Genomic DNA, 25301 nt, shown 5'->3' with positions numbered 1-25301 from the left:
GTTATCTCAAATATGAAAGGCAATTTTTGATCCATTCTTATGTAACACAATCACATAGAAACTTGCTAAGGATCTCATTCTTTGTTGGCATCCACCATGGATGGGGCTAGGACTCAGCTCTAGACCTACCTTCTGGTTGATAACCATGGGTCTAAATGTGAATATATGATTTTAGTGAAACAAGAGAGTAGTTATGGTTGAAAAAAATGTATACTCTATCTTTCCCCCTGAACTTCTGGAATGTCATACAGTGATGAAAGGTAGATTACATTTTAATCCAGATTCAGCTTTAATTTCTTTCTAGTAGTCTAAAATGAAAAAAGATTAGAGCTCTGAATTTTCCTCTTAGCACTGCTTTCATAGTGTCCCATAAGTTTGGGTATGTTGCAATTTCATTTTAATTGAATTCTAGGAAATCTTTAATTTCTTTCTTTATTTCTTCCTTGATTCATTGGTGTTTCAGGTGAGCATTATTCAGTTTCCGTGATATTGTAGGCTTTCTGTAACTTTTGTTTTTATTGAAATCTTACTTTAAGGCATGGTGGTCTGATAAGATACAGGAGGTTATTCCAATGTTTTTGTATCTGTTGAGATTTGCTTTGTGACCAAGCATGTGATCAATTTTTGAGAAGGTTCCATGAGGGCTGAGAAGAAGGTATAATCATTTTGTGTTAGGATGGAATGTTCTGTAGATATCTATTAAGTCCATTTGAGTCATAACATCTGTTAGGTCCTTTATTTCTCTGTTAAGTTTCAGTCTGGTAGATCTGTCCATTGGTGACAGTGGTGTGTTGAAATCTCCCACTACTAATGTATGGGGTTTGATGTGCGATTTAAGCTTTAGTAATGTTTCTTTTATGAATTTAGGTGCCTTTGTATTTGGGGCATAAATGTTCAGAATTGAGACTTCATCTAGGTGGATTTTTCCTGTGATAAATATGTAATATCCATCCTGATCTCTTTTGATTGACTTTAGTTTGAAGTCTATTTTATTAGATATTAGGATAGCTACACCAGCTTGCTTCTTAGGTCCATTTGATTGGAAAGCCTTTTCTCTGGGTTAGTGTCTGTCTTTGAAGTTAAGTTGTGTTTCCTATATGCAGCAGAAGTATGGATCCTGTTTTCTTATCCATTCTGTTAGTCTGTGTCTCTTTATAGGTGACTTGAGACCATTGATATTGATGGATATTAATGACCAGTGATTGTTAATTCCTGTTATTTTTGTGGTAGTATTGCATTTTCCTTCTTTGGTATTTGCTGGTGTGGGATTATCTATTGCCTGAGTTTTCATGGGTGTGTTTAGCTTCTTTAGGTTGGATTGTTCCTTCTAGTGCTCTCTATAGGGCTGGATTTGTGGACAGGTGTTGTTTAAATCTGGTTTGATCATGGAATATTTTGTTTACTCTGTCCATGGTGACTGAGAGTTTTACTGCATGTAATACACATGGAATATATACACATATACACAATGGAATACTACTTAACAAAGAAAAACAATGACAGCATGAAATTGCAGGCAAATAGATGGAACTAGAAAATATCATCCTGAGTGAGGTAACCCAAACCCAAATATGGTATATACTCACTCATAAGTGGATTCTGGATATAAAGCAAAGAACAATCAGACTGCAACCCACAGAACCAGGGAGGCTATATAGGAGGGGGGGACCCTAGGATGACTGTGGCTTATAAGTTTTGGTTTTGCTCAATTACTGTGCAAGCCTCAATGAAACATTTCACTATTAGGATAAGAATTTATACTGTAACAAGCAGATAATAGAATAATTAATTAATTAATTAATTAATAAAATGCATCCTGATGTACCTCCAGCCTGTGAACCAACTGCCCACATGTGATCAAGCACATTGGTGCAGATGGGTCAAATAAACTTGTTTAGGGGAGTAAAAAAAAAAAGAAAAAGAAAAAGTTAAGTGTAGATGTAACCAACCGTCTTATTAAATAAGAAACACAGAAACAATGTAAAAGAGAAAGCCGAGAGGTCAGAGCTCAGAGCTAAATCTCACCCTTCCTTCTGCTGTCCCAGCTTCGCGAAAAAGAGACCTACTTCCTGTCGGTTTGTTTTTTTATAGTATGTTGTTCTGCCTTCTCATTGGTTGTAAACCCAAACACATGACTGCCTCGTCACTGTCTGAATGTACAGCCCCCTAGGTCTTAAAGGCATATGTCTCCAATGCTGGCTGTATCCCTGAACACACAGAGATCTTATGGGATTAAAGGTGTGTGCCACCACTGCCACACTCTTGCTATGGCTCTAATAGCTCTGACCCTGAACACACAGATATCTATGGGATTAAAGGCGTGTGCCACCACCGCCACACTCTTGCTATGGCTCTAATAGCTCTGACCCCCAGACAACTTTATTTATTAACATACAATCAAAATAATAATTCTGTACAATTAGATTACCACCACAGTTAAGGATTAATTACAAGGATTAGATCATACCCCACCAGAACCAGCTTTATTATTTAAGTAAATTCCTAGTTGCTCCTTCTTTCTTTAATTTTGATTCCTCTTAATACATTCTTCACTTGATAATAAGTATTTTCAGATATTCATACCCTAGTAATGTCAGAGAGATAAGAAATCTGCATGCTCAGGAAAAAAAAATCAGTTTTCCATGCCAACAAATGTCCTCATTGATTCAAGTAATGATGTATGTAATATGGTCTATGATCCAGGCACTTGTTCATGTTCTAAGAAATAATACAAACTATGTTTTTGCCCTTATGCAACAACTAATAGCTGGATAGAGAATCACAGATCAAAACATAAATAAATAATCATTTCAGTAGAAGTGGAACTTAGACGTATGGATGGCAGAATCTAAACAGCTACTTGGTTTTCAAAATTTCCAGTTTCTCTTTATTGACAGTAACCACACAGTCTCTGGATGATCATCCAATGGCCTCATTCCATTACTCACCTACTGCAGGAGCTACATTTGAAGAGCAGGAGACCAAGTTCCTCATTGGAAATACCAAGAGTGAAGCCAAGTCCCTTGTACTATGGCAGACTTCTGGAAGAAGTTGTTTAGCAGCCATAGCAGCATGGTTCAAGTTCTGCAAACTCTCAGAGATTGCATGTTGTAATCAACACAGTAAAACAAAGATAAGAACATCTCAGTTCTTCAATTTTGGAAGTAATTTTAAACTTCTCTTTTGTTAACACACACACATATATGTATATATTCAGTTCTCAAATACAATGTTCAATATAGGAGCAACTTCCTGGAATTTTTAGAGTAACAGAACAAAAGAAGCTATAAGTCAAGGCATTTTAAAAAAATATGTTGGTGGAAACATAAGTGGGCAATTACATCAGGCAGAGGAATCTCATCTGTAGGCCTCAGATGCTGACTGATACCGGTAATTCTTGGCTTTTCACATGGGTAGAGAAAAAGGTGACAAGTTATACATTCCAAAGGATTTTATCAGTTTATCAAAATGTTAAATCTGATACAGAGGGCGATAGATCCTAGGGTAAGCCACATGAAATTGTAACCAGACTACATTCCATCGAAGGTCTTCTCTGTTGATCAGCTATTCAGAGAGCTTCTTTTAATAATTCCCATACACACTCCTAAGGAGCATTTTGTTGAGTAAAAACTGATGTGGGTTTTTACAAATAATTTAATTAATATTTCTTACTTGTTTTTCTATTAGGGACTATGAAGGTGTACTCAGGCACAAAGCACAATGGCACTGAGGCCACTGAGTTCATTCTTCTGGGACTTAGCACGCGACCAGAACTGCAACCGATTCTCTTCATGGTATTTCTCATGGTTTACCTCATCACACTGACAGGGAACTTTGGCATGATCTTATTAATCAGGTTCACTCCCCGGCTGCAAACCCCCATGTATTTTTTCCTGACCCACTTGGCATGTGTGGACATTTTTTATTCTACCAATGTCTCTCCTCAGATGCTAGTCAACTTTCTATCTGAGAAGAAAACCATTTCTTACATTGGGTGTCTGGCTCAGTGCTTCATTTTTGTCACGCTGCTCTTAACTGAATATTACATGCTTGGTGCCATGGCCTATGACAGGTACATGGCAATTTGCAACCCCCTGCATTATAGTACGAAAATGTCCCGTCCAGTTTGTATTTGCCTGGTCACTTTTCCCTACATCTGGGGTTCTATGGTGGGCACAATGCAGGTGATATTGACCTCACGTCTATCCTTTTGTGGACCCAACACCATCAACCATTTCTACTGTGCTGACCCGCCCCTCTTGATGTTAACATGTTCTGACACTTATATCAAGCAAACCGCCCTGTTTGTGTCAGCTGGGATTAATCTCACAGGTTCCCTTCTCATCATTCTCATCTCCTACATTTTTATCTTCATCACCATCATGAGGATCCGTTCCAGTGAAGGGCAGAGAAAGGCTTTCTCCACATGTGGCTCACACCTGACAGCTGTCACTATGTTCTATGGGTCCCTCTTCTGCATGTATCTGAGACCAGCAAATGAGAGGTCTGTTGAGCAAGGCAAAATTGTGGCGGTGTTTTGTATTTTTGTGAGTCCCATGGTGAATCCATTTATTTATAGCCTGAGGAACAAGGATGTGAAACAGGCTCTAAAAAGAATATTCATAAGAAACCTCTGCAAAGTGGAGAAAAGTTCAGCACCTACAGTTTCCCATTAAAGAAAAATACACCTTCAATTTTAATAGAAGCTGTGAGTTTGAGAAGGAGGGGAGGAGAGGAAGAGGTGGAAATTATATAAATACAACACGCATATATAAAATCTCCCCAATTTTAAATTAAAGATGTTCTAACAATACTCTGATTTGTTTTGATTGAATGGTTTTTTGGAATGATAAGAATATGTTTTAGAGTGCATAATTTGGGATTGAGAAAGAATATAATTGACATTATAGATCTGAAAGTTGTTGGAAGAGCTGATTGACAAGAAATGCAATTCCAGACATCATTTCTTGTGGTTAAACTGTATCCTGAACTTACTCTTGCTTGATAATGTCTCTCTACTTGATTTGTCAGCATTTAGGCTCTTCCTTTTACTTTGTAAGTCTGTATTGAGTGACCCCATTTTTGACCCAAGATGAGTTACAATATATTATTTGGATTTTATTAACATGATGTCCATTCATGTGGTGACCATACAACACATTTTAGCATATAAATTCTTTGTAATATTTAGGTAACATTTTCTCCACCTTCAAAAGGATCTCTATATATACATGTTTCTGCTTCTAACCAGTTACTAAACAGAAATTATCTGCAAAAGTAACAGACAATATTAAGTAGTATTCCCTGATGCTGACGAGAGGTATACGAGCACTTGGATCAAGCATTACTCATAAGTATCAATTGTTAGTTACTTTCTGAAAGATAATTCCCTCCAGAAGAAATCAGCATGGATTTTAAAATTTTTAAAGTATTTGTTTATTTTTATTTTTTGAGATGGCATTACACTCTGACTTTATTTTTCCTCTATTTAAAATTTATTTTGAAGGACTGTAGCAGGCCAAGCATGGCAAACATGGCACCAGCGGGTCTTGCCCTCCCTGCTTCCCTCTCCCTCGCTAAACAATTAGAATCCATTCTTGGCACTAGCCACCAAGGTCTGTTCTCTCACTTGACCACTTTCATATACCTGACTCCTTTCTGAGGCTGATCAGCAAGATCTAACTATTAAAACATCAAGGTCAAGCAATCAGAAATCCCCATTTGGCTACACAAATGAGCATGCCCAATCAGAATTTACCAAACCATCCTAGCTCATTCTAACACAGATCTCTTCTTTTTGGCATTTAAAATTACAGCTGCTAAGCTATTGGCTGCTGCTTTTGCCCGATTCAGATTCAGCCATCTTTTTTCTTCGACTTGCTTAATAAAGAATCTCTTTGTGTAGGAAATTGGTATTTGGGTGTTGTCAGTGCCTCATCCAGGTCTAGAGGAGAATGCTCTCCCGTCCTTCATATTTTTTAAACAGTATATTCTGATTATGGTCCCCCAGCTCCAAGATCTTCCTGTAGCATCTGAATTCATACCCTTTCTGTATTTCTTTACAAAATAAATAGGCAGCTAAAGACCAATAATAATATAAAACAAAAACAAACACACCAAAATATGACAAAACAAACAAACAGAAAAAAATCAAAGAAAAGGGACAAGAAAGACATATAGACATGTATGTTCATGTACTATTGAATCCATCAATTCTACTCTTTGTAGTATATCCTAAATCAATGGTTCTCACCCTCCCTAATGCTGCAACTCTAATACAGTTCCTCATGTTGTGGTAACCCCAACCATAATATTATTTTTGTTGCTGCTTCATAACTGTAATTTTGCTGCTGTTATAAAACAATGTAGATATCTGATATGCAGTATATCTTACATGTGACCCCAAAAGAGTCTCAATGCACAGGCTGAGAATCACTGTTCTAAATAGAAAGTCAAAGTTGTGTGAACAAACATCATTGGATTTTTTTTTTAAAAAAAAAGAATAAAAATAATTATACTTTACTATTTCATTTTTATGATTAAAATGAATAATGTGAAAAGCAGCAACTATATTGTTAAATTTCACAAATATTTTTATGCTTAATGATTCATGTTTTATCATATTTTAAAAGAACTGCTGAAATGCCATTCACCTAACACTCACACTATGTAATGAAACAAACAATTCAATTATAAATGTAAATAAAAATATATATAAAGACTAAAATTAGGTCAACCACTTGAACTAAGAAAGGTGACATGTCTGAAAGAAAGGTGGATTTCTCTAAGACAAAATTTAAAAAATGAATGTTCAATATGAAATAGGCAGCCCTGAGAATGTATACTTACAGGTAATTATACAGACTTAGTAGGTTGTGTTTATGTATGTAGGAATGTGTGTGTGTGTGTGTGTGTGTGTGTGTGTGTGTGTAACAATAATAAAAAAGAGGACATGAATGTGAAAAAGATCAAGGAGTGAGTTCATGGGAGGATTTGTAAAGAGGAATGGGAAGGGGAAAATTATGAAACTATATTATAATATCAAAAAAATATTTTAAAATGAATATAGAATTATTTAGCTAATTCAATGTGTATTTTGCAATTATTAAAAATATATACATCAAAAAGAATTATAATCTGGACATCAAATCATTTTCATGGCTGTAAATGGAAGCAACACTGCAAAGATTGGTGAAAATATCACAGAATAAATAACTTGCCATAAAAATGAAGTAGGACAAGGGATCACATTACAAAATGAGTCTTTGCCATTGCATTACTCTTCTAAACACCTGTCCTCCATTGCTGTCACCACAGATCACATTTTTAAATCCCACTGTGTCATAATATTACTGATAAATCACATGCCTCTTAAATATAATTATTATATATCAATGACCCAAGTCATCTCTCTTTTCTTAGAGTATTGCTTCTAAAAGAGAAATCTGACAGAACTTTAGACTTATTCAGTGAACCAAGACTCCAAAATGATCAAGCTTTACAGAAACTAAAGATGATTTATTTTCTGCAAAAATCTGCTCTACATTTTGCAGCAAAGATTCCTATAGAATTTCTGTGTTGACATTTAATGAAAACATTAAAGAATCAAATATTTAAGGGAATTTAAGGAAAGCTAACTATATATGTTTTACTATACAGCAGTCTAGCTCTCCAATAACGAATGAGTTAAGATGAATGGAGAATATAGGTCTTTACCTTGCCACTTCTGCTATTGTTTCTGTCGCTAAAAGATTTTTGTCCTACACTTTATCTATGAAATCAGATTTCATTGAATCTGGCTCTTCTGTGATTATATTCTTGTCCCATAATAATAATCAAAGATAAAGAGGCCATAATTTAAGAGGGAGTCAAGGGCATGGAATGGAAGGAGTTGGAGGGAGGAAAGGAAGGAGGGCAAAGATATAATTATATTTTCATTAAAATTAGAAGTTATCACAAACAAGATTTCACTAACTTTAAATCTCAAGAACAATAAGATTACACTCACTCCTACAGACATGTTTCCACCAATGGGTGGAAAAAAGTACATAGAAGTCAATAAATACACCCTATTGTTCCAAATCACCGAATTCTAAATGCAAGTGATTGTACTGAAAATTATGCAGAACATAAAGCTGGATGAATCTTATTAATACTCTTATCAATATATAAATAGATGTCATTCAAGAGAATATTTCCAAACTTGGAGAAGATTCCTAGTCCTACTTAACAGATGGGATGATTTTATCAAATGCTATGTTTTGAGAAAACTAACAGAAATTTTGGGATGGTGATCTAGATCTTTAATGTTTACAAGAATGTCCAACTAATTATTTAGACATTGGACCAAATTCTTTATCCTAGACATTGCATCAGAAGTGATCTAATGACTCAAACAAATATTTTTGGCTTATGTTTTTAACCACATTGTTCAAACAAGATAGACTGTAAGGATTACAAGGATCATAGATTTGTGATCATATACATGTACATAAAAGCAAGACTTTGTATGGAGTCATTGAACACTAAGTGAAGCCTATTTGTAGTTTTTCTGTTAAAGAGGGTATTTCACAATGTCTGCATTATTTATTTTACCAAATGTTTCCCCCAAAGATATCAATTTCAAGAATAAATGTGGACAATTAACAAATGAGAAACAGGTTGAAAATAGTCATAATGCAGAGGCAAATGGGTTGCTTAAAATAGCTTAGTTTAAATAGACACAGAGTGAGTTCAACTAAACACATGCACAAATTGACATTTATTGAAAGAGCTTTCCTTTAATCACCTGTTTCATGGCATTGATGACATCTTTGTTCCTTAGGCTATAGATCAAGGGGTTCAACATTGGGCTCAAAAAGGTGTAAAAGACAGCAATTACTTTGGACTCCTCTACAGACTTCTCTGACGGAGGTCTTAAGTACATGCAGAAAAGGGTTCCATAAAATATGGTGACAGTTGTCATGTGGGAACCACACGTAGAAAAAGCTTTTTTCCTTCCTTCAGCAGAACGGATCCTCAAGATGGCTGCAAAAATATAAAGGTAAGACAGAAGAATGATAGTGAGAGAACTTGAGAGAGTGAAACCAGCTACCACAAACATGGCCATCTTTTTGACATGAGTGTCAGAGCAAGCTAGCATGATGAGAGGAGGGTCTGCACAGTAGAAGTGGTTGATTTCATGGGAGCCACAGAAAGACAAGTGGAAAGTGAGCAGAGTCTGAGAGAGTCCATTCACGAAGCCAAAAACATAAGGGAATGTGACTAGAGAGACACAGACATTCTTGGACATCCTGGTACTGTAATGCAGAGGACTGCAAATGGCCACATAGCGGTCCAGCGCCATTGAAGCAAGGATATAAAACTCAGTAATCACCAGAGCAATGAAGAGGAGACACTGGGTGAAACATCCAGCATAGGAGATTGTCTTCTGGTCAGAGATGAAACCATGCAGCATGTGGGGAGTAACATTGGAAGAGTAGCAAATGTCTACAAAGGAGAGGTGCCCAAGGAAGAAGTACATGGGCGTTTGTAGGTGGGAATTGGTCCTGATGAGCATAATCATGCACAGATTTCCTGCCAGTGTGATGACAAAGATGAGCAGAAACACCACAAAGAGGATCCTCCCCAACACCGGGCTGTGTGTGAGTCCCACAAGAATGAAATCCATCCCTGCAGTATGATTTAGGGAGGTCATTTTCTTACACCTTGCAACTTGAAAGTGACAAGAAATGTGAGCAATGCCTTCTTTTCATCTGTGGAACAGTTACTCTTCTCAGTATACACCCCATCTTTGCTGTGTTATTTTTTCACCCTGCATGTTTTTGTTATATCTCCCTTTCATTCTTTCTGTATCTACTTCTCTATCTCTCTGTCTCTGTGTCTGCCTCTGTCTGTCTCTCTCTGCCTCTCTGTTTGTCTCTCTCTGTCTCTCTCACACACACATATACACACATGCTTACATGAGTTTTGATTCATTTTTTCCAAACTTCCTTCCTTACATATAAGTATCAACTTGTCCCCTTGCATACATCTGTGTTTTGAAAGGTTCTACTTTTATTATATGTTCCAAGCTTTCTGAAAAAAAAATTATAAAGTAAACCCAAAAGTAAGAAATGCAGCTAGTTACTTCTATCATGCAAGTTGGCCAAGTAATGTATGTTGGGTTTCCCACTTTTCTCAGCAGTGATAATATCTCATTTCAGATACAGGATAAAAAAATAACATTAACTGCTGCTTTTCACCTACAAGTCATAGATGCCTCACCTAACTTTAGTTATCTAGAGAGAACTTAATATATACAATTTGTCTTTTAATATGTAACAGATTCAGAATCCAAATTAGTCTTTCAATTGACAGTTCACACACTTATTCATGTGGACAAACAAGTGGCATTTTTATTCTGTTCCATTATAGGAGATTATAACAGTTAGCAAACTCTTCCCATTCCTATAACACACATTACACTGTAACTATCAATCATAGCAAAGTGATGCAAATGAAATGAGCCACTTTCTGATGTTAGAAAGTCTCTTCTTATAAAGGTAGCCTTTAAACAGTCAATAAAAAATCCAACTATCTTAGAACAAGTGTGGAGTTTTGGGTTTTTATTTTTATGTTATCAAATCTTTCATGAAAATAGTTTATGGAACCACAGGTGTTTAAACAATGGCCTCTCTGTTATTGTGTGTGAGGGGCTAAATATATAAAACCACAAAGCTTCCTCTTGAGGCATCGCACACACAGCCAACTGTTCTCCAACTGTATATTTAAAGAACATGCATATGATCTGGATTCTTTAGTGACACAGAAATATGAATAGAATGGTCAATGGCACTTCTTGAAATAAAAATGTTTTCTAAAGTAATAAGACAACACACAAACATTCAAGATACATCTTTACTTACCAAATGCAGAAAATAATTATCTATGGATATGTATGTACCATATATTATAGAAACAAGGTAGAGGGATTTATAATATATTGATCCAAAGTAGTCCCATGGGTTTCAAAAATAATTCCAAAGATCCAATTAATATAGTCTTTGATTCTCAGGGGCAGAACATTAATTTGATGGTTTGAGGAACTGATTTTCCTTTGAGGCCAAAATCTCAACTGGATTTCTGGGTACACAAATTGACATAGGATGCATAAAATCTTAGCATGGATAGAAAAGTATACTGGCATCATTATTAGCCTTTTGGCTAAGATCAAGTTTTACCTCTTCTCAGTTTATTACTGCTACATCCTTAATATGAAGAAAATATATTAAATGGACTTTTGGAATTATGGTATGAAAAAGGACATTGCACATCCTGCCCACATGTCAACTTAATATTACATCACTGCCTGAAATAATTCATACAAAGGACTAAAAATAAATAAATTGTGTGCCAGAAATCTCAATACATAAGCTGTAACATGAGAATTTTCTTTTATATTTTGCTTTTACCAAGTATACTAAGTACACAACTGTTTCTTCTTATGAACGCAGACTGAGGTCATGGGGAAGAAGTTCTGCTGTATGAAGGGTGTGAAAAAAATAATTGACAAGAAATTTGAGCAAATCCATTAAACTGGTGTGAAAGAAGCCAGGTGGTGGTGGCTCATTCCTCTAATCCCAGCACTTGAGAGGCAGAGCCAGGTGGATCTCTGTGAGTTCAAGGCCAGCCTGGACTACAGATTGAGTTCCAGGACAGGCTCCAAAGCTACACAGAGAAACCATGTCTCGAAAAACCAAAACAACTGGTGTGAAAGAACTGATAAAGTCTGGCGTATTTTATAGAGCAGGGCTTCAGGACTTAGACTGGGATTAATGTGACCTGTGCAGTTATGTTTTCAAGAAACTAAGAAGCACAGACAAGTCTGAAAAGTACAATCATTTACAAACGGAATGTCTTACAACTTGCTATTGAAAAGGACATTTAATAATAGATTCAAAAGGGATTGAATACTGTTTGGCAAGGCATTATTAGTGAGTGAAGGAGGAGGCAAATGTTTTCTTTGGTACATGTCTTTCAATGTGCAGGTAAGTCCAAGTCAAACCACTTAAATGTGTCAAAATATAGTGTGATGATTATAAGGGAGGCATCCTCAATATTCAAAGGCATCCAAATAATTCTATGACAAATCAGTATTCTTTTCTACATTTTTAAGTCAAAATATATTTCTTTCATCATAAAACTGGAGAATTCAGCACCTGCCAGGTGAATCTTTTCTAGACTGAGTATGAAAAATGTTCTCTACTTCCATTATAATATGAAACAAAATTAGTATAAAATAGCATAATATAATTCTAGATTCCAGCACCCTGCTGGGGATGGGGAGATTAGAGCCTAATGTTCCTAAAGAAATATCTTCAATGTTCTATGTGATATCTCAAAGGATGAGAATTTTGACTTACATCAAACTTCCAGCTTGGTGCTGTTTCCACTCTGCTGTGTTCTTTTCCTCTCAGGAATGTCTTACTTGTCTACTTAACTGATGGCTACATAGCTACTGTTGTGGTTTGAATGTAACTGGTACCTATAAACTCATAGGGAGTGACACTAAAAACTGTGGCCTTGTTGGAGGAAGTGTGTCATTGTGCTGGTGGGCTTTGAGGTCTTCTTTGCTCAAGCTTACCTCAGTGTGACACTCTGACCACTTCCTGCTAAGGGTCAAGATGTAGGACTCTCGGCTCCTTTTCCAGCACCATGTCTGCCTATACATTTCCATGTCCCACCATGATAATGGAGTAAAACTCTGAAACTGTAAGCCACCCCAATTAAATGTTTTTCCTTTATAAGAATTACTGTGGTCATGATGTCTCTTCATGGTAATAGAAAGCCTAACTTTATGCCTTATTTACTAAAGTGGGGACCTATTGAAGAAGAAATCCAATGTCAACCTCAAACACACACACACACACACACACACACACACACACACACACTCAAATACACAGTTGCATAAATTAAACACATTAGCAATAAACTCTGAGTCTCTAGTAATGCATTAGTGTCACATTAAGTAAAGAAATAAAAGCTTAGGACATAAACTGATTACATAGAAAATCCAAGACAAGTAAGGTAGATTGTTAATGTCATTCTATTAAAGACAGGTTAAAGAAACAAGCTGAGTACACAGTAGGGTAGCAGTCTCAAGTCTTAAGTTTATTTCAACAAAACTAATTGCTTTTTATTAATTTTAATAAAATATAAAGCAACAGATTTTATTTTGAAATTTAACCGAGTGAGCTCAGATTTGAATTCATGACTCCATGTTTCTTGTGTCTTCCACTCTATCTATCTGTTGTATGAGTCTGAATCTGTTCCTGTCTGAATGCTGACTCCTTTATTTGTCTGTGTGTATGTGTATTTCTTTGTGTCTGTTTCTAACAAAAGGGCTTCACTCTGTTTTTATTGACTAGCACTGAAGCATCACATGGGGAAAGAATGGTATCCTTTACAGAATTTTTTTACAGAATTTTACAAGGGATTAAGTCACTGGCTTCAACTGATCCCCACTGACTCAGACAACTAACAGCACTAGAAAAAATAATTCATTGTTTATCAACCCATATCCATAAATGTCAACTTCAAACTTTATGGTAGATTTTAGAAGATTGCTTTCAACCTCTGTATTTGATGCTTTCATCAAATGATACACATGCACTGGTTTTAGTCAAGGGCACTGAAGTGTACACAATTTAAGATTACAGCTATGCATTAGCTTAGGTTATAATTACTTGCCTTGAATTTCCCATGGAATCAATTTTATTTTAAAATTATTTTTCATATTACATATGAGCCACAGTTCTTCCCACCCCTCCTCCTGCTCCCCTTCTGCCCCCACCCCCATTCAACACCCTTTAATATTGTGCAGCTATTGCCATAATCTAATTTTAGGCTACTTAAAAAAATTTTATTGATTCTTTGTGGACTTCAAATCATGTATCTTGATCCCATTCCCATCCCTTCATAGCCACCCTTGCACCTTCCCTCACAAAATGAAATAAAATAAAATTTAAATGAAAAAACTCCTATTGTGGATGCTGTAGGGTGGCCCAGTGAGTCACACAGTATACCCTTTAGTTCATATACCTTTACTTACAAGTGTTCATTGCAATGAGTCTATGGTCTGGTTTGAGACCTTTGGCTTTTGTTACCCTACTGTTCTTGTCTCCTCACTGGGACTCCTGTTGGATATCCTGTTGTTGCCCTGTGTCATGGAGATCTCTCAGCTTTGGATCTGCAGGACTGGCCCCTTCACCTGCTCTAGTGTGCTTCACTTTAACTGATGGGGTGGATGTTGTGGTGGGCCAATCCATAGCCCTGGAGGGTAGCTCTGTTGGTAAGCCCATCAGCTCTCCCTCATCCTCACCACCAGGGTGAGCGCTCCAGCACTGACCTGACTAGTTTACCCAATGCAGCTGGCAGCAAGGGGTAGGGACAGTTCTGCTCTCACATCCTTGGGACTGACTCACCTGCATCCACACAACCAGGACCAGCTCTACTGCATTGCCCAGGCAAGGTGCAAGGCCCACGCTCCTGAGTACTGCAGATGGTGATGGGCAGGGCTAGCTCTCCCACTCTCATGCCCCCAAATCCAGCTCTTCCACCTGCTACAGGAGGTGAGGGGGGAGGGAAAGGGCATCTTTCCCTCACCCAGGTTACCACATGGCGGATGGGGGGCAGGGTCATCTCTCCCACTTGCAGGGCCAGCTCGCCATCACCCTCACCGACAGAGTCAGTTCTACTGTGCTGCCCAGGCAAGAGGCAGGGCCAGATCTCTGGAGTTCTATAGCGATAAGGAGCAAGATCAGCTCTCCTGCTCTCATGACCTCAGGGTCAGCTCTCCCTCCTGTCAAAGGCAGCAAGAGATAGGGAGAGCATCTCTCTCTTACCACCACATGGAAGATGACAGGTGGACAGCTCTTCCATGTTCATCCTCTTGGGACTTTCTCACCCATGTTCCTGTTACCAGGGATTAGTTCTACTGTGCTACCCAGGAGAGGTACAGGTACTGCTCTCTTGAGTGCTGCAGCCAGTAAGCAGTAAACTCAATTCTGTGCTGCCCTTTTCTCACCACAGTGAGGGGACAAGAGCCAGGGACATCAGCATAGACCATGACTGGGGCAGGGCCACGGGCCCCAGACATGGCCCTTTGCAGCAGTCCAAGCCCATATATTACCATGGCCTCAGATGGCAAGCATTTTACCCACCTCAGCTCACTCCTCATCCTTTTCCTCTCTTCAGATCTGCCTCTCTCCATAGGACATGAACCGTTCTGCCTCTCTCTTTCCCCCATACTCCACCATATTTTTGTTCACCATAATGGTACCCGACCACTTGGCCCCTCAAGGTGCCTGTAGGCCTGTGGATTCTTCTTCCCACACATGGCAAGGGATCTCAGGTGGGTGTGTGGGTCTCCTTCATCTGCCAGGCCCTAATCCACTTTCCTTTAGTATAAAAGTCACTTATAGCATTTTTGCTTCAACAGTATTACTAGCTATAAAATTTTGTGTATTAATCACCAGTATCAGTTTATAAATTAATAAAAATATGCATTTGCTATCTTATATTTAGTTAGGCCATAACAATTACAGATTGTTTAAAACTATTTAATTTAGCTTTGTAAAAGTTTATATAATAAAATTGAATATTGATATAATATATTTTAGTATAACATACCACAAGTATATAGACAGTATTTTGTCCATCTTTAGGAAAGTCTTTGTGAATAAAAGTAAACTAGTCTACCAAATTACTGCTTTGAGATAGAAAGTGGACACTCCACGCCTCTGTACCTTTCTCAGCACTCAGAACCTTCTATTTATTTTGTAGGTGGACATTGTATATATCAAACCATAATAATCAAGAGCTTTAAAATCATTCAAAATAGAGCCAGTGAGATAATTGAAGGGGATAATATGTCTTCTGAGATCAACCATTGGGTCTCAAAGAATGGAAAGAATCAACTCCTATAAACTGTTTTCTGACCTCTGCCTACCAGCTTTGGGATATATGTGTTTCCCTACTCTCAACACAAGCGCAAAATGAACCAAAGATAATATTTTTAAAAATATACAAAATATTTAATTCAGAAATTCTGATTCTAAGAATGTATCCTAAATGGAAAAAGAACATTCAAACAAAGAAATAGAACCATATAAATATGTTACATGGATGTTGTAGTAAAATGATTTGCAGGAGGGTGAAAGAAAATATGTCTTTTAGTGAAAACTACAAGTTAGTCTTGTTTTGATTCCTTGTATATTTCAATAGTTTTACATTTGTTATTCCAAATTTGATGTGTATTTTTAACAAAGACAAAATGACAATTACTAAGTATAAAACAATGAATTATTTATGTATTTAAGTATTTATAATTAAATTCTTAAGTATAGAGATGATATTTCCTTATGAAAATCAATGTTGATTTTCATGTATGGCATAAGATTTCAATTTTGCTTTAAAGCTTTATTGAGAAATGTGAACATGAATTTACTTAAAACAATTGTAAAAGAGTATAATGAACCTCATTCATAGTGTTAGATATAAGGATTATAAATTTCTTCTTCACATTCACCCTGACTTCATAGTTCTTTTAAGGGGTGTGTGAGCATTTATATTAAGAAAATGCAGTCTAAATAGCTATAATAATTAAATTTTTCTTTCATATGAAACAGTAAGATAATTCTATCTATAATGGAGAAAATTATTATTTTACAGAGAAACTTCAAAAATTAGGTATTAGATATTTCTAAAAAAGAAAGATCACAGAACATTAACCATCTTAAAATTTCACTGAGAGTAAATGCATGGTTTAAACTTATGATAACACCATCCTCAGCATCCCATCTAGCATTCTGATGGATTGGGAATCGACAAGTCCCAAAGTTAGGATAACAGAGTAGGAATGAGAAAATGAAGGGCTTTTATGTGTGTTATTGTGAACTTCTGTGTAAGTTCATTCATTTTTATGCCAAGGACTCCCAGGTCATAAACAAATACAATGACTACCTCATTATTTCATTAACAATGTATAAGTCAAACACTCATACAAAAATGAGAATTAAAAGTTATTTTGAGCTGGGCAGTGGTGGCACACACCTTTAAATCCCAGCACTTGGGAAGCAGAGCCAGGCAGATCTCTATGAGGCCAGTCTGGTCTACGGAGCAAGATCCAGGACAGGCACCAAAACTACACAGAGAAACCCTGTCTCAAAAAAAAAGTTGCTTTGATGTTTTGAGTAATGATTTTTTATTTGTTTTATGCCATTTAATTGATGAGTTGGAAATCAAAGTAATCATTCTATAGTGTTCTTTATAATAGAAAAAAATAACCATTGTTAAAAAAACTGTAAAATCATTCATCCTTTTTGAAATGCTCTATACCTTCAAGCATGCCACCATTCATAGGGCATAATCTTACCTTGTTCTCTTTAGGACAAGTTAGTTAGAAACTAAATTTTATATAAATTAAGACAATATCTTTATATGGAATTTTGAATAGTAAATAAAGAATACTCTGAAATTATTTTAGTATTTTCCAATTTCAATATGGTAGATTTATTTTAAAAGTATAACTAGAAGGTATAAAGTACAGAGGAAAATGTAAAAAAAAAAAAAAGAGTGGCTACTAGAGGTATATGCTGTTACACAAGTAGTAAGTCTAAAATACTAGCTTTATCCTACAAGGATACTATGTTATCAGAAATACTAACTAATAAACACTTTCTTAAACCAAAATTTTCTGACAGAAATTTCCCTTGATCACCTGTTTCATGGCATTGATGACATCTTTGTTCCTTAGGCTATAGATCAAGGGGTTCAGCAATGGACTTAAAAAGGTGTAAAAAACAGCAATTACTTTGGACTCCTCTACAGATTTCTCTGATGGAGGCTTTAAATACATGCAGAAAAGGGTTCCATAAAATATGGTGACTGTTGTCAGGTGGGAACCACATGTGGAAAAGGCTTTTTTCCTTCCTTCAGCAGAACGGATCCTCAAGATGGCTACAAAAATGCAAAAGTAAGACATAAGAATGACAAAGAGAGAGCTTATGAGAGTGAAGCCAGCTACCACAAACATAGCCATCTTTTTGACATGAGTGTCAGAGCAAGCCAGCATGATAAGAGGAGGGTCTGCACAATAGAAGTGGTTGATTTCATGGGAGCCACAGAAAGACAAGTGGAAAGTGAGCAGAGTCTGAGAGAGCCCATTCACGAAGCCAAAAACATAAGGGAATGTGACTAGAGAGACACAGACATTCTTGGACATCCTGGTACTGTAATGCAGAGGACTGCAAATGGCCACATAGCGGTCCAGCGCCATTGAAGCAAGGATATAAAACTCAGCAATCGCCAGAGCAATGAAGAGGAGACACTGGGTGAAACATCCAGCATAGGAGATTGTCTTCTGGTTGGAGATGAAACCATGCAGCATGTTGGGAGTAACATTGGAAGAGTAGCAAATGTCTACAAAGGAGAGGTGCCCAAGGAAGAAGTACATGGGCGTTTGTAGGTGGGAATTGGTCCTGATGAGCATAATCATGCACAGATTTCCTGCCAGTGTGATGACAAAGATGAGCAGAAACACCACAAAGAGGATCCTCCCCAACACTGGGCTGTCTGTGAGTCCCACAAGAATGAAATCCATCCCTGCAGTATGATTTAGGGAGGTCATTTTCTTACACCTTGCAAGTTGAAAGTGACAAGAAATGTGAGCAGTGCCTTCTCATTTAATGATGAACTGTGCATTCATCATTGATTATTTGTTGATCTGCAGCACAATTCCTTTTCTCATCAAGTGCTTCCAAATACTTACATTTTGTACCCAACCTGTATGTTTTTGGTAATCTGTTTCTGTTTTTTTTTTTTTCATTGTATTTCTCCTAATCACACAACAGACAAGCAGACAAACACAACTGAGGTCTCACTGTTTTTCCTCTTCTCTCTCAGAATTGTATGCTTATTCATCATAGTCAAATATTGTCATATGCATACTTACACAAGTACACCTATGTTCTTAGCAATATCCATGTAGAATAAATTTCCACATTTTTAAAAAAAATTTTCTTGAGGTAAAAGTTTTAAATGCATGTCACTTCATCATTTCTATCAAGTAAATGAAGAAATGTTTGTGTCCAGTATTTGAAGCTAACATATGCTGTGTATTTGAAGTCAGAATAAAATATAGACATCTATTGGGCAGTGGTGGCACACACCTTCAATCCCAGCACTCAGGAGGCAGAGGCAGGTGAATCTCTGTGAGTTCAAGGCCAGACGGTTTACAAAGTGAGTTCCAGTACGGGCTCCAAAAGCTACACAAAACAAAACAAAATGAGCATCCAATGCAGCATGTTACTTACAATCCACAATTGTCAATAAGAGAACAAAGAGTCCCTGAGTTCTGATGTTTGTCTTTTAAAAATTATGATAGTATCATAATCAAGGCAAATTTTCAACAGACTATGGTGCCAGTTGCTTGAATTCTCAATAACCTGGGTGGTTGCATAAAGAAGATTGGTAATTTCGGCTAGCCTTGGGAAAATTAATCCGCATAGCAAAACCATGTCTACAAAATCTAAACCCCCACCAGTACCACCAATGACAACAAAAAAATAATAATCCTAAGAATCTAAGAATTTTTCTCTCTGTGTTGGATGATTATCAACACATTAACACCTGTGCACTGATATTACTCATCAATGTAAGTATAGCAGTCATCACATCTTGTGCCCCCACAGAGTGTATGTGGTAGAGCAAAAGGAATAGATATTAATTCATAGAAAAAGCTATGCAACATATTGTCAAGTGAAAACAATTTATGACATAAAAAATAGTGGAAAGGTTTTAGATGGAGTATAAACACTTCCTGAGAGGGAATATTGAACAGTCAAAAGGACATTCAAGTCTCTAAAATAAACCCATCTTTATAGTGTGAATTTTTTGTGTGCAAAATGTTTTTGTATTCTAACCTATTCATAAGATCATTTGTTAGGGAAAACATGGATTCTTAAATATGGTATCAATGCCAGTGGGATCTATCACCTAGGATTTCTATGTGTTTGTAATGTGTGATAAAATTGTATCAATGCTTCACTTTACAACCATTCTTTACTTCCTTCTCACACACACATCAGAGTTCACATATAATAATGGATTCTTTAGAGTCACTAAGATATATTGACATATGAATAAAATGGTCAAGGGTAACTGACAACCTATTTCTGCACAATGATAGATAACAATCCACATACAAACAGACAAATATGTTTTAGTTATCAAATACAAAATTTAACCTACCTGTAAATGATGACTTACTACACATCATACAAAGTAGGAAGACTTATAATGTATTTTTTTTTGGTATAATCCCCTAAGTGTCTAAAACTAGTCTTACAGGTCCAATTTAAATGTTCTTTGATTCTCAAGAGAATAATCTTAATTTAATGTCATGAGGAGTTGTTTTCATCTATGAAGCCAAAACCTCTCCTTAACAACGTCCCTCTCTCATCCACATGCTTTGTGTGTGTGTTAGTGTGTTATTTTTATGTATTAATTTTAATAATAAAAGACATATTCTCTCCCTTCAAGGCTCAGGGATGACTGGATAAGGAGGGAATGAAAACTTGTAAGAGTCAGTGGTACTGAGCATCTGCAGCAAAATATGTTTTGTTGGACATACCATGACTGTTACACTGGGAGATTAAGTCCCAGTGGCTTTGTCTGTATCCCTGAAACCTGCAAAAGTTCAAGCCAGCCATACTTATTTTATGAAAGACTAGAAATATTTTATGAAAGACAAAATCAAGTTACTGTAGCTTTGGTTGATTTTTAATTATAGAAGAATAAGTATAATTCCAATTTTATTGTGGATCATGTCAAAGCTAAGGAAATAAAGTATACAAAAATAACCAGGAATAATTAATTTTCTGCTATAAGATTGTAGCATGAATCTTAAAGTGTCTTATTAATAAAATCAAACTTGAGGCCAGGTATTGGGGTGAATGCTGGAAGATCAGAGAAGCAGAAGGAGCTACAGCATCCTCACCTTGACAGTTCCTCAGCTGATCCTGTTTCCTTTTCTTTTGATGGTCTGAGGCAGTTGATAAAATGGAAAGAAGCAAGCTTGAGACATTTCTTCAGTTTAAATCACCAGAATATCTACTTCAATGTGGTATATTATCACAAATAATAGTTGTCACATTGTGCCAGGATTGATTTTCTCCTACCCCAATGAAAAACATAGTGGACATATCTAATTTAACAAATGTTTAATAACAACTCCATGCTGTTCTAGAAGAAATAGAAGTAAAACATTGAAATTTGTATTCTGCCTTCAACATGCTTCAAATAATTCAAAAAGTTCCAAATATTTCCATGTTATTTCTGATTATCACATTCTATAATATCCAGTAAGACTTTTTGTATAATACATTGTATTCTTGAGACAAATATGAAAAAATGAGGTTGATAATGCTAATGCATGTCTGATAAATTAGTCAAATGTGCCTATCATGGTTGAAATATATATTTATCATATACCACATGTTTTGGCAACTCAAAATGCACAGCTAATTTCCATGTATGACATTGACCATACTGAAAAAATTTCTCTTGGTAACATTTCTGATTCTGCTAGACAGTGTACAACCTTTACTTACAGTATTTATTTATCAGATGGGTACAATAGGCATCTTTTTTTCCATGGAAGAAATTAAGAAGTATCTGTAATTCTAACACATCAACTTTAATTCATAGAAGCAATTTAATAAATTAGATAGCAAATTTAAAAATATATGCTATTCTGCATAAAATAAGAATGCACAGCATTACAGAACATATTTCTGTAAAATTTTCTTCACTGCTTCTTTCACATCTTTATTTTTTAAACTGTAGATAAGAGGGTTAAGCATGGGAATCACTACTGTGTAAAATACAGAGTCAATCTTGTCCTGCTCCATCGAGTAGCTAGTAGTAGGTCTCAAGTACATAAAGAGAATAGAACCAAAGAAGATGGTGACAGCCATGAGGTGGGAGGCACAGGTGGAGAAGGCTTTGTGTCTTCCTTCTGCAGAAGACATCCTCAATATGGCAATGAGGATACACAGATAAGAAATGAGAACAATCAGAACACAACTGAGAACAGTAAAACTGGAAAAAATCATGATTACAATGCCATTGATATGGATATCAGAACAAGAGAGTTTGAGCAGAGGTGGGGTGTCACAATAGAAATGATTGATCTTATTTGAGCCACAAAAGGACAATCTGAAAGTCATCCCTGTGTGGATGGCTGCATTGCCAAAGCCTGCTAGGAATGAAGTAATCACCAACATGAAACAAATTCTCCCAGACATGAGAACTGGGTACAGCAGGGGACTCCAAATGGCTGCATAGCGGTCATATGCCATCATGGCTAGCAGGAAGCATTCAGTTCCCAAGAAGGAGCCAAAGAAGAAAAACTGGGCAGCACACCCATTGAAAGAAATGCTCTTATCCTCAGCCATGAGGTTCACCAGCATCTTAGGAGTGACAGTAGAAGAGGAAGAAGCATCAACAAAGGAAAGGCTGCTGAGAAAGAAGTACATAGGTGTGTGCAGACAGTGGTCAATCTTAATCAGTGCCATCATGCCCAAATTACCCACCAGAGTCATCATGTAGATCACCAGAAACAATGCAAAGAGGACACCTTGCAGATCTGGATTGTCTGAGAGGCCCAAGAGGATAAATTCTGTCACTTCTGTCTCATTTTTGCCTTGTACTCCTTTCATAGTTCTGACCATCTGTGCTGCAACATAGAAGTTGGAGCATCACATTGATTTAGATGAAAGCATTGTACGGACACAAATATATATATTAAAACATACAAGTGCTAAAATATAGTGAAAATTGAGGAGATCAATAAAAAATTTAACGCATCTGATATCAGGGTAAGAATAGCGTGTCTGAATATTGTGTGCCTACTCCTAAGGACCTAGAGACGAGTGCTTTATTATCTGTTAACTTTGATCACATTTGATATCATTTATTGGTTAATTACAACATGCCCTTAATAGGTATTTGTGCTTATCAATTATTATAAATAAATTGGTATTTTTCTGGAGAAATAAGTCACATTTTTTGAACCACAGAGTATTCCATAACAGTGTTATGGAAAAATTAAAAATAACAAAAGTTGACAAAAAATAATCAACAATGAGAAAGATAGATATTAGTTGAATTTGTGAAGAGGCAATGGACTATGAGTTGCTACAGCCAAGGAAAGAAATTTGGGATATTCTGATAGAGCCAACTGAGTTTATTATTACCCTAATTTTGAGAGTTAGAAACTATAAAAAGATTTGTCTGTTCAATATTTAGAATTTTTAATAACTGGAGAATCAGTTTGTAAAATTGACAGGAAAGCCTTGATCAAATAGGCAAGACATTCCAGAGCAATGCAAGCTTATAACTGAGAATCACGGAATCATAACTACCCTACCATAGTTTGAAACTGTATACTTATCCTGAAATAAAGCATTTTGCATGTTTTTCACTTAATGAATAATCAACTGTAAAAAGATAGATATGCTAACCTCATTTATATCTTATATAACATATGTACCAAATGCTCACTCGTTATCTCATTAGAATATACAATTTTACATTTTAGCTTTAAGCCAAAATCAAGTTTAATGATAGTATGAATAATAATGATGATGATGATGATGATGAATAAGCACAAAACACTAGAGATAGCATAAGTAGTTTTCTAGCAGTATATTAGATCAATATAATAACAATTGATTGTAATCTAAGTGGAAAAATCAATCTACTCTTGAAAATAGCAGTGGAGAGGGTATAGTACCAACAGTAAAAAGTAAAACCCAGAATATATGTTCAATCTATTCATTCCAAGTAAAATGTAGATAACAATAACTATCAGTAGGTTGGTTCAGTTATAATCAAACCTTCAAACTGTTAAATAGTAAAAAAAAAAAAAAAAGTACTAGAATAAGTGTAAATCCATGCCTTAAAAATAGTTAACAAAGCACTAAATTCCACATCACTCAAAGGAGATGGATAATTCCAAAATTAGAACATGCTATGCTCTATTCTATCTAGTTTTTATTGAATAAAAAAATTAAGAACTAATAAAACTTTTCTTGCACCCGCAGTCTGATAAGAGACTCCCCACAAATCAGTGGTGGAGAATTAGCAGATACTGTTAAAAGACTATGGATGATATTATCTTCATATGCTGGGGCTGAGGAATAATGGAGGCACTCACTAGCCAGTGGCACATCTTAAGGCAAACATAGACTTTGTGATGCAACAAAATTTTCCCATCTTCAACATCATATTGCACTATACCTATGGGTCCCTGACACAGATGGATACCTTGGATCCTCTTTTGTGAAATGATAGTCACCTGTTAACATCAATAATAATAACTTCAGAAACAAGGAAAAGAACAATGGGTATTATTAACAAAATACTCCCTCTGAGAGTATAAATATAATAAAACAAATGAAATAATAAAATGCCTCAGATGTGGTAAACATACAAAATAATAATTAGTAGAAAAAAACCCACACACATAATGTATAAAATTTTAATGACATCCTGTGGCTCACATGTGTAAGTGTTCACTGTGTTGTTTTGTTTTTATTGTTTATATTTATTTTAGGTTCCGTGGGGTTAAACAGTGTTATCTCCTTTTGACAGTGAAGAAATGTAACTTATGAATCATCAACTCGCTGAGAATAACCAAACTAGCCTAATGTAATCTACATTTATACTCAAAGTCTCTTTCTATTAACATTTATGCTCATTCAAAAATGTCAACAACTGATGTGAACAGTTGTATAAAGAACAGCCATAGTTAATTCTCTCAGCTTCCTTAACTTAACTAAATAGAAAATATTTAGTTACATCAAAAATTAAGATGTTACTTAACAAGAGCATGTGATTGCTGGAAATACTTTGTTAGAAATCTAAATTATGAATAACTTTTTGTTACCATACACAGAATGAGTTGTATCTCATAGTATGAGCAGCAAGCTTCCACCTCTATTATTAATCTAGCTTTTCTGTTTCCCTCCAATAGCCATCTTCATGCTATTGAAATTTCTCAAGCTGCTATCCCACGGATGATGGTTTATAGCTTTAATTTCCATGAGTTTCCAGAAATAGCTGTGAGATTTCATTAGCTGTTTCTTATAATCAAAAATGCTCCAAATTACTCTGGACATTGTGGCATACACCTTTAATCCCAGCACTCAGGAGGCAGAAGCAGGCAGATCTCTGAGTTTGAGGCCAGCCTA

The 25301-nt window shown here is 36.0% G+C and overlaps 4 protein-coding genes across 5 annotated transcripts; 1 reads left to right on the top strand and 3 right to left on the bottom strand.

The window, feature by feature from the left end:
- Positions 1–3692: 3692 nt before the first annotated feature.
- On the top strand, positions 3693–4676 carry LOC114710093 (olfactory receptor 1030-like). Its single transcript, XM_028894164.1, has one exon. The coding sequence runs from the start codon at positions 3693–3695 to the stop codon at positions 4674–4676; it is 984 nt and encodes a 327-aa protein (XP_028749997.1).
- Positions 4677–4788: 112 nt separating this feature from the next.
- Positions 4789–9697, bottom strand: LOC114710095 (olfactory receptor 5M10-like). Of its 2 annotated transcripts, XM_028894165.1 has the most exons (2): positions 8775–9697; positions 4789–4813 (listed from the first exon to the last, which is right to left on the bottom strand). In XM_028894165.1, the coding sequence occupies exons 1-2, from the start codon at positions 9695–9697 to the stop codon at positions 4789–4791; spliced, it is 948 nt and encodes a 315-aa protein (XP_028749998.1). The 2 variants fall into 2 exon arrangements, with proteins under 2 accessions (XP_028749998.1, XP_028749999.1); XM_028894166.1 differs by lacking the exon at positions 4789–4813 and having other exon boundaries at positions 8762–9697.
- Positions 9698–17725: 8028 nt separating this feature from the next.
- LOC114710128 (olfactory receptor 5M10-like) lies at positions 17726–18673 on the bottom strand. Its single transcript, XM_028894213.1, has one exon. It carries the CDS (start codon positions 18671–18673, stop codon positions 17726–17728), a length of 948 nt encoding a protein of 315 aa, XP_028750046.1.
- Positions 18674–21824: 3151 nt separating this feature from the next.
- LOC114710080 (olfactory receptor 1020-like) lies at positions 21825–22778 on the bottom strand. Its single transcript, XM_028894149.1, has one exon. The coding sequence runs from the start codon at positions 22776–22778 to the stop codon at positions 21825–21827; it is 954 nt and encodes a 317-aa protein (XP_028749982.1).
- Between the last annotated feature and the right edge of the window lie 2523 nt (positions 22779–25301).

This window comes from Peromyscus leucopus, chromosome 4 (assembly GCF_004664715.2).
Source record: "Peromyscus leucopus breed LL Stock chromosome 4, UCI_PerLeu_2.1, whole genome shotgun sequence".
NCBI lineage: Eukaryota > Metazoa > Chordata > Mammalia > Rodentia > Cricetidae > Peromyscus > Peromyscus leucopus.
The sequence above is the reverse complement of the archived record's forward strand: the minus strand, read 5'-3'. Positions and strand labels throughout refer to the sequence as shown.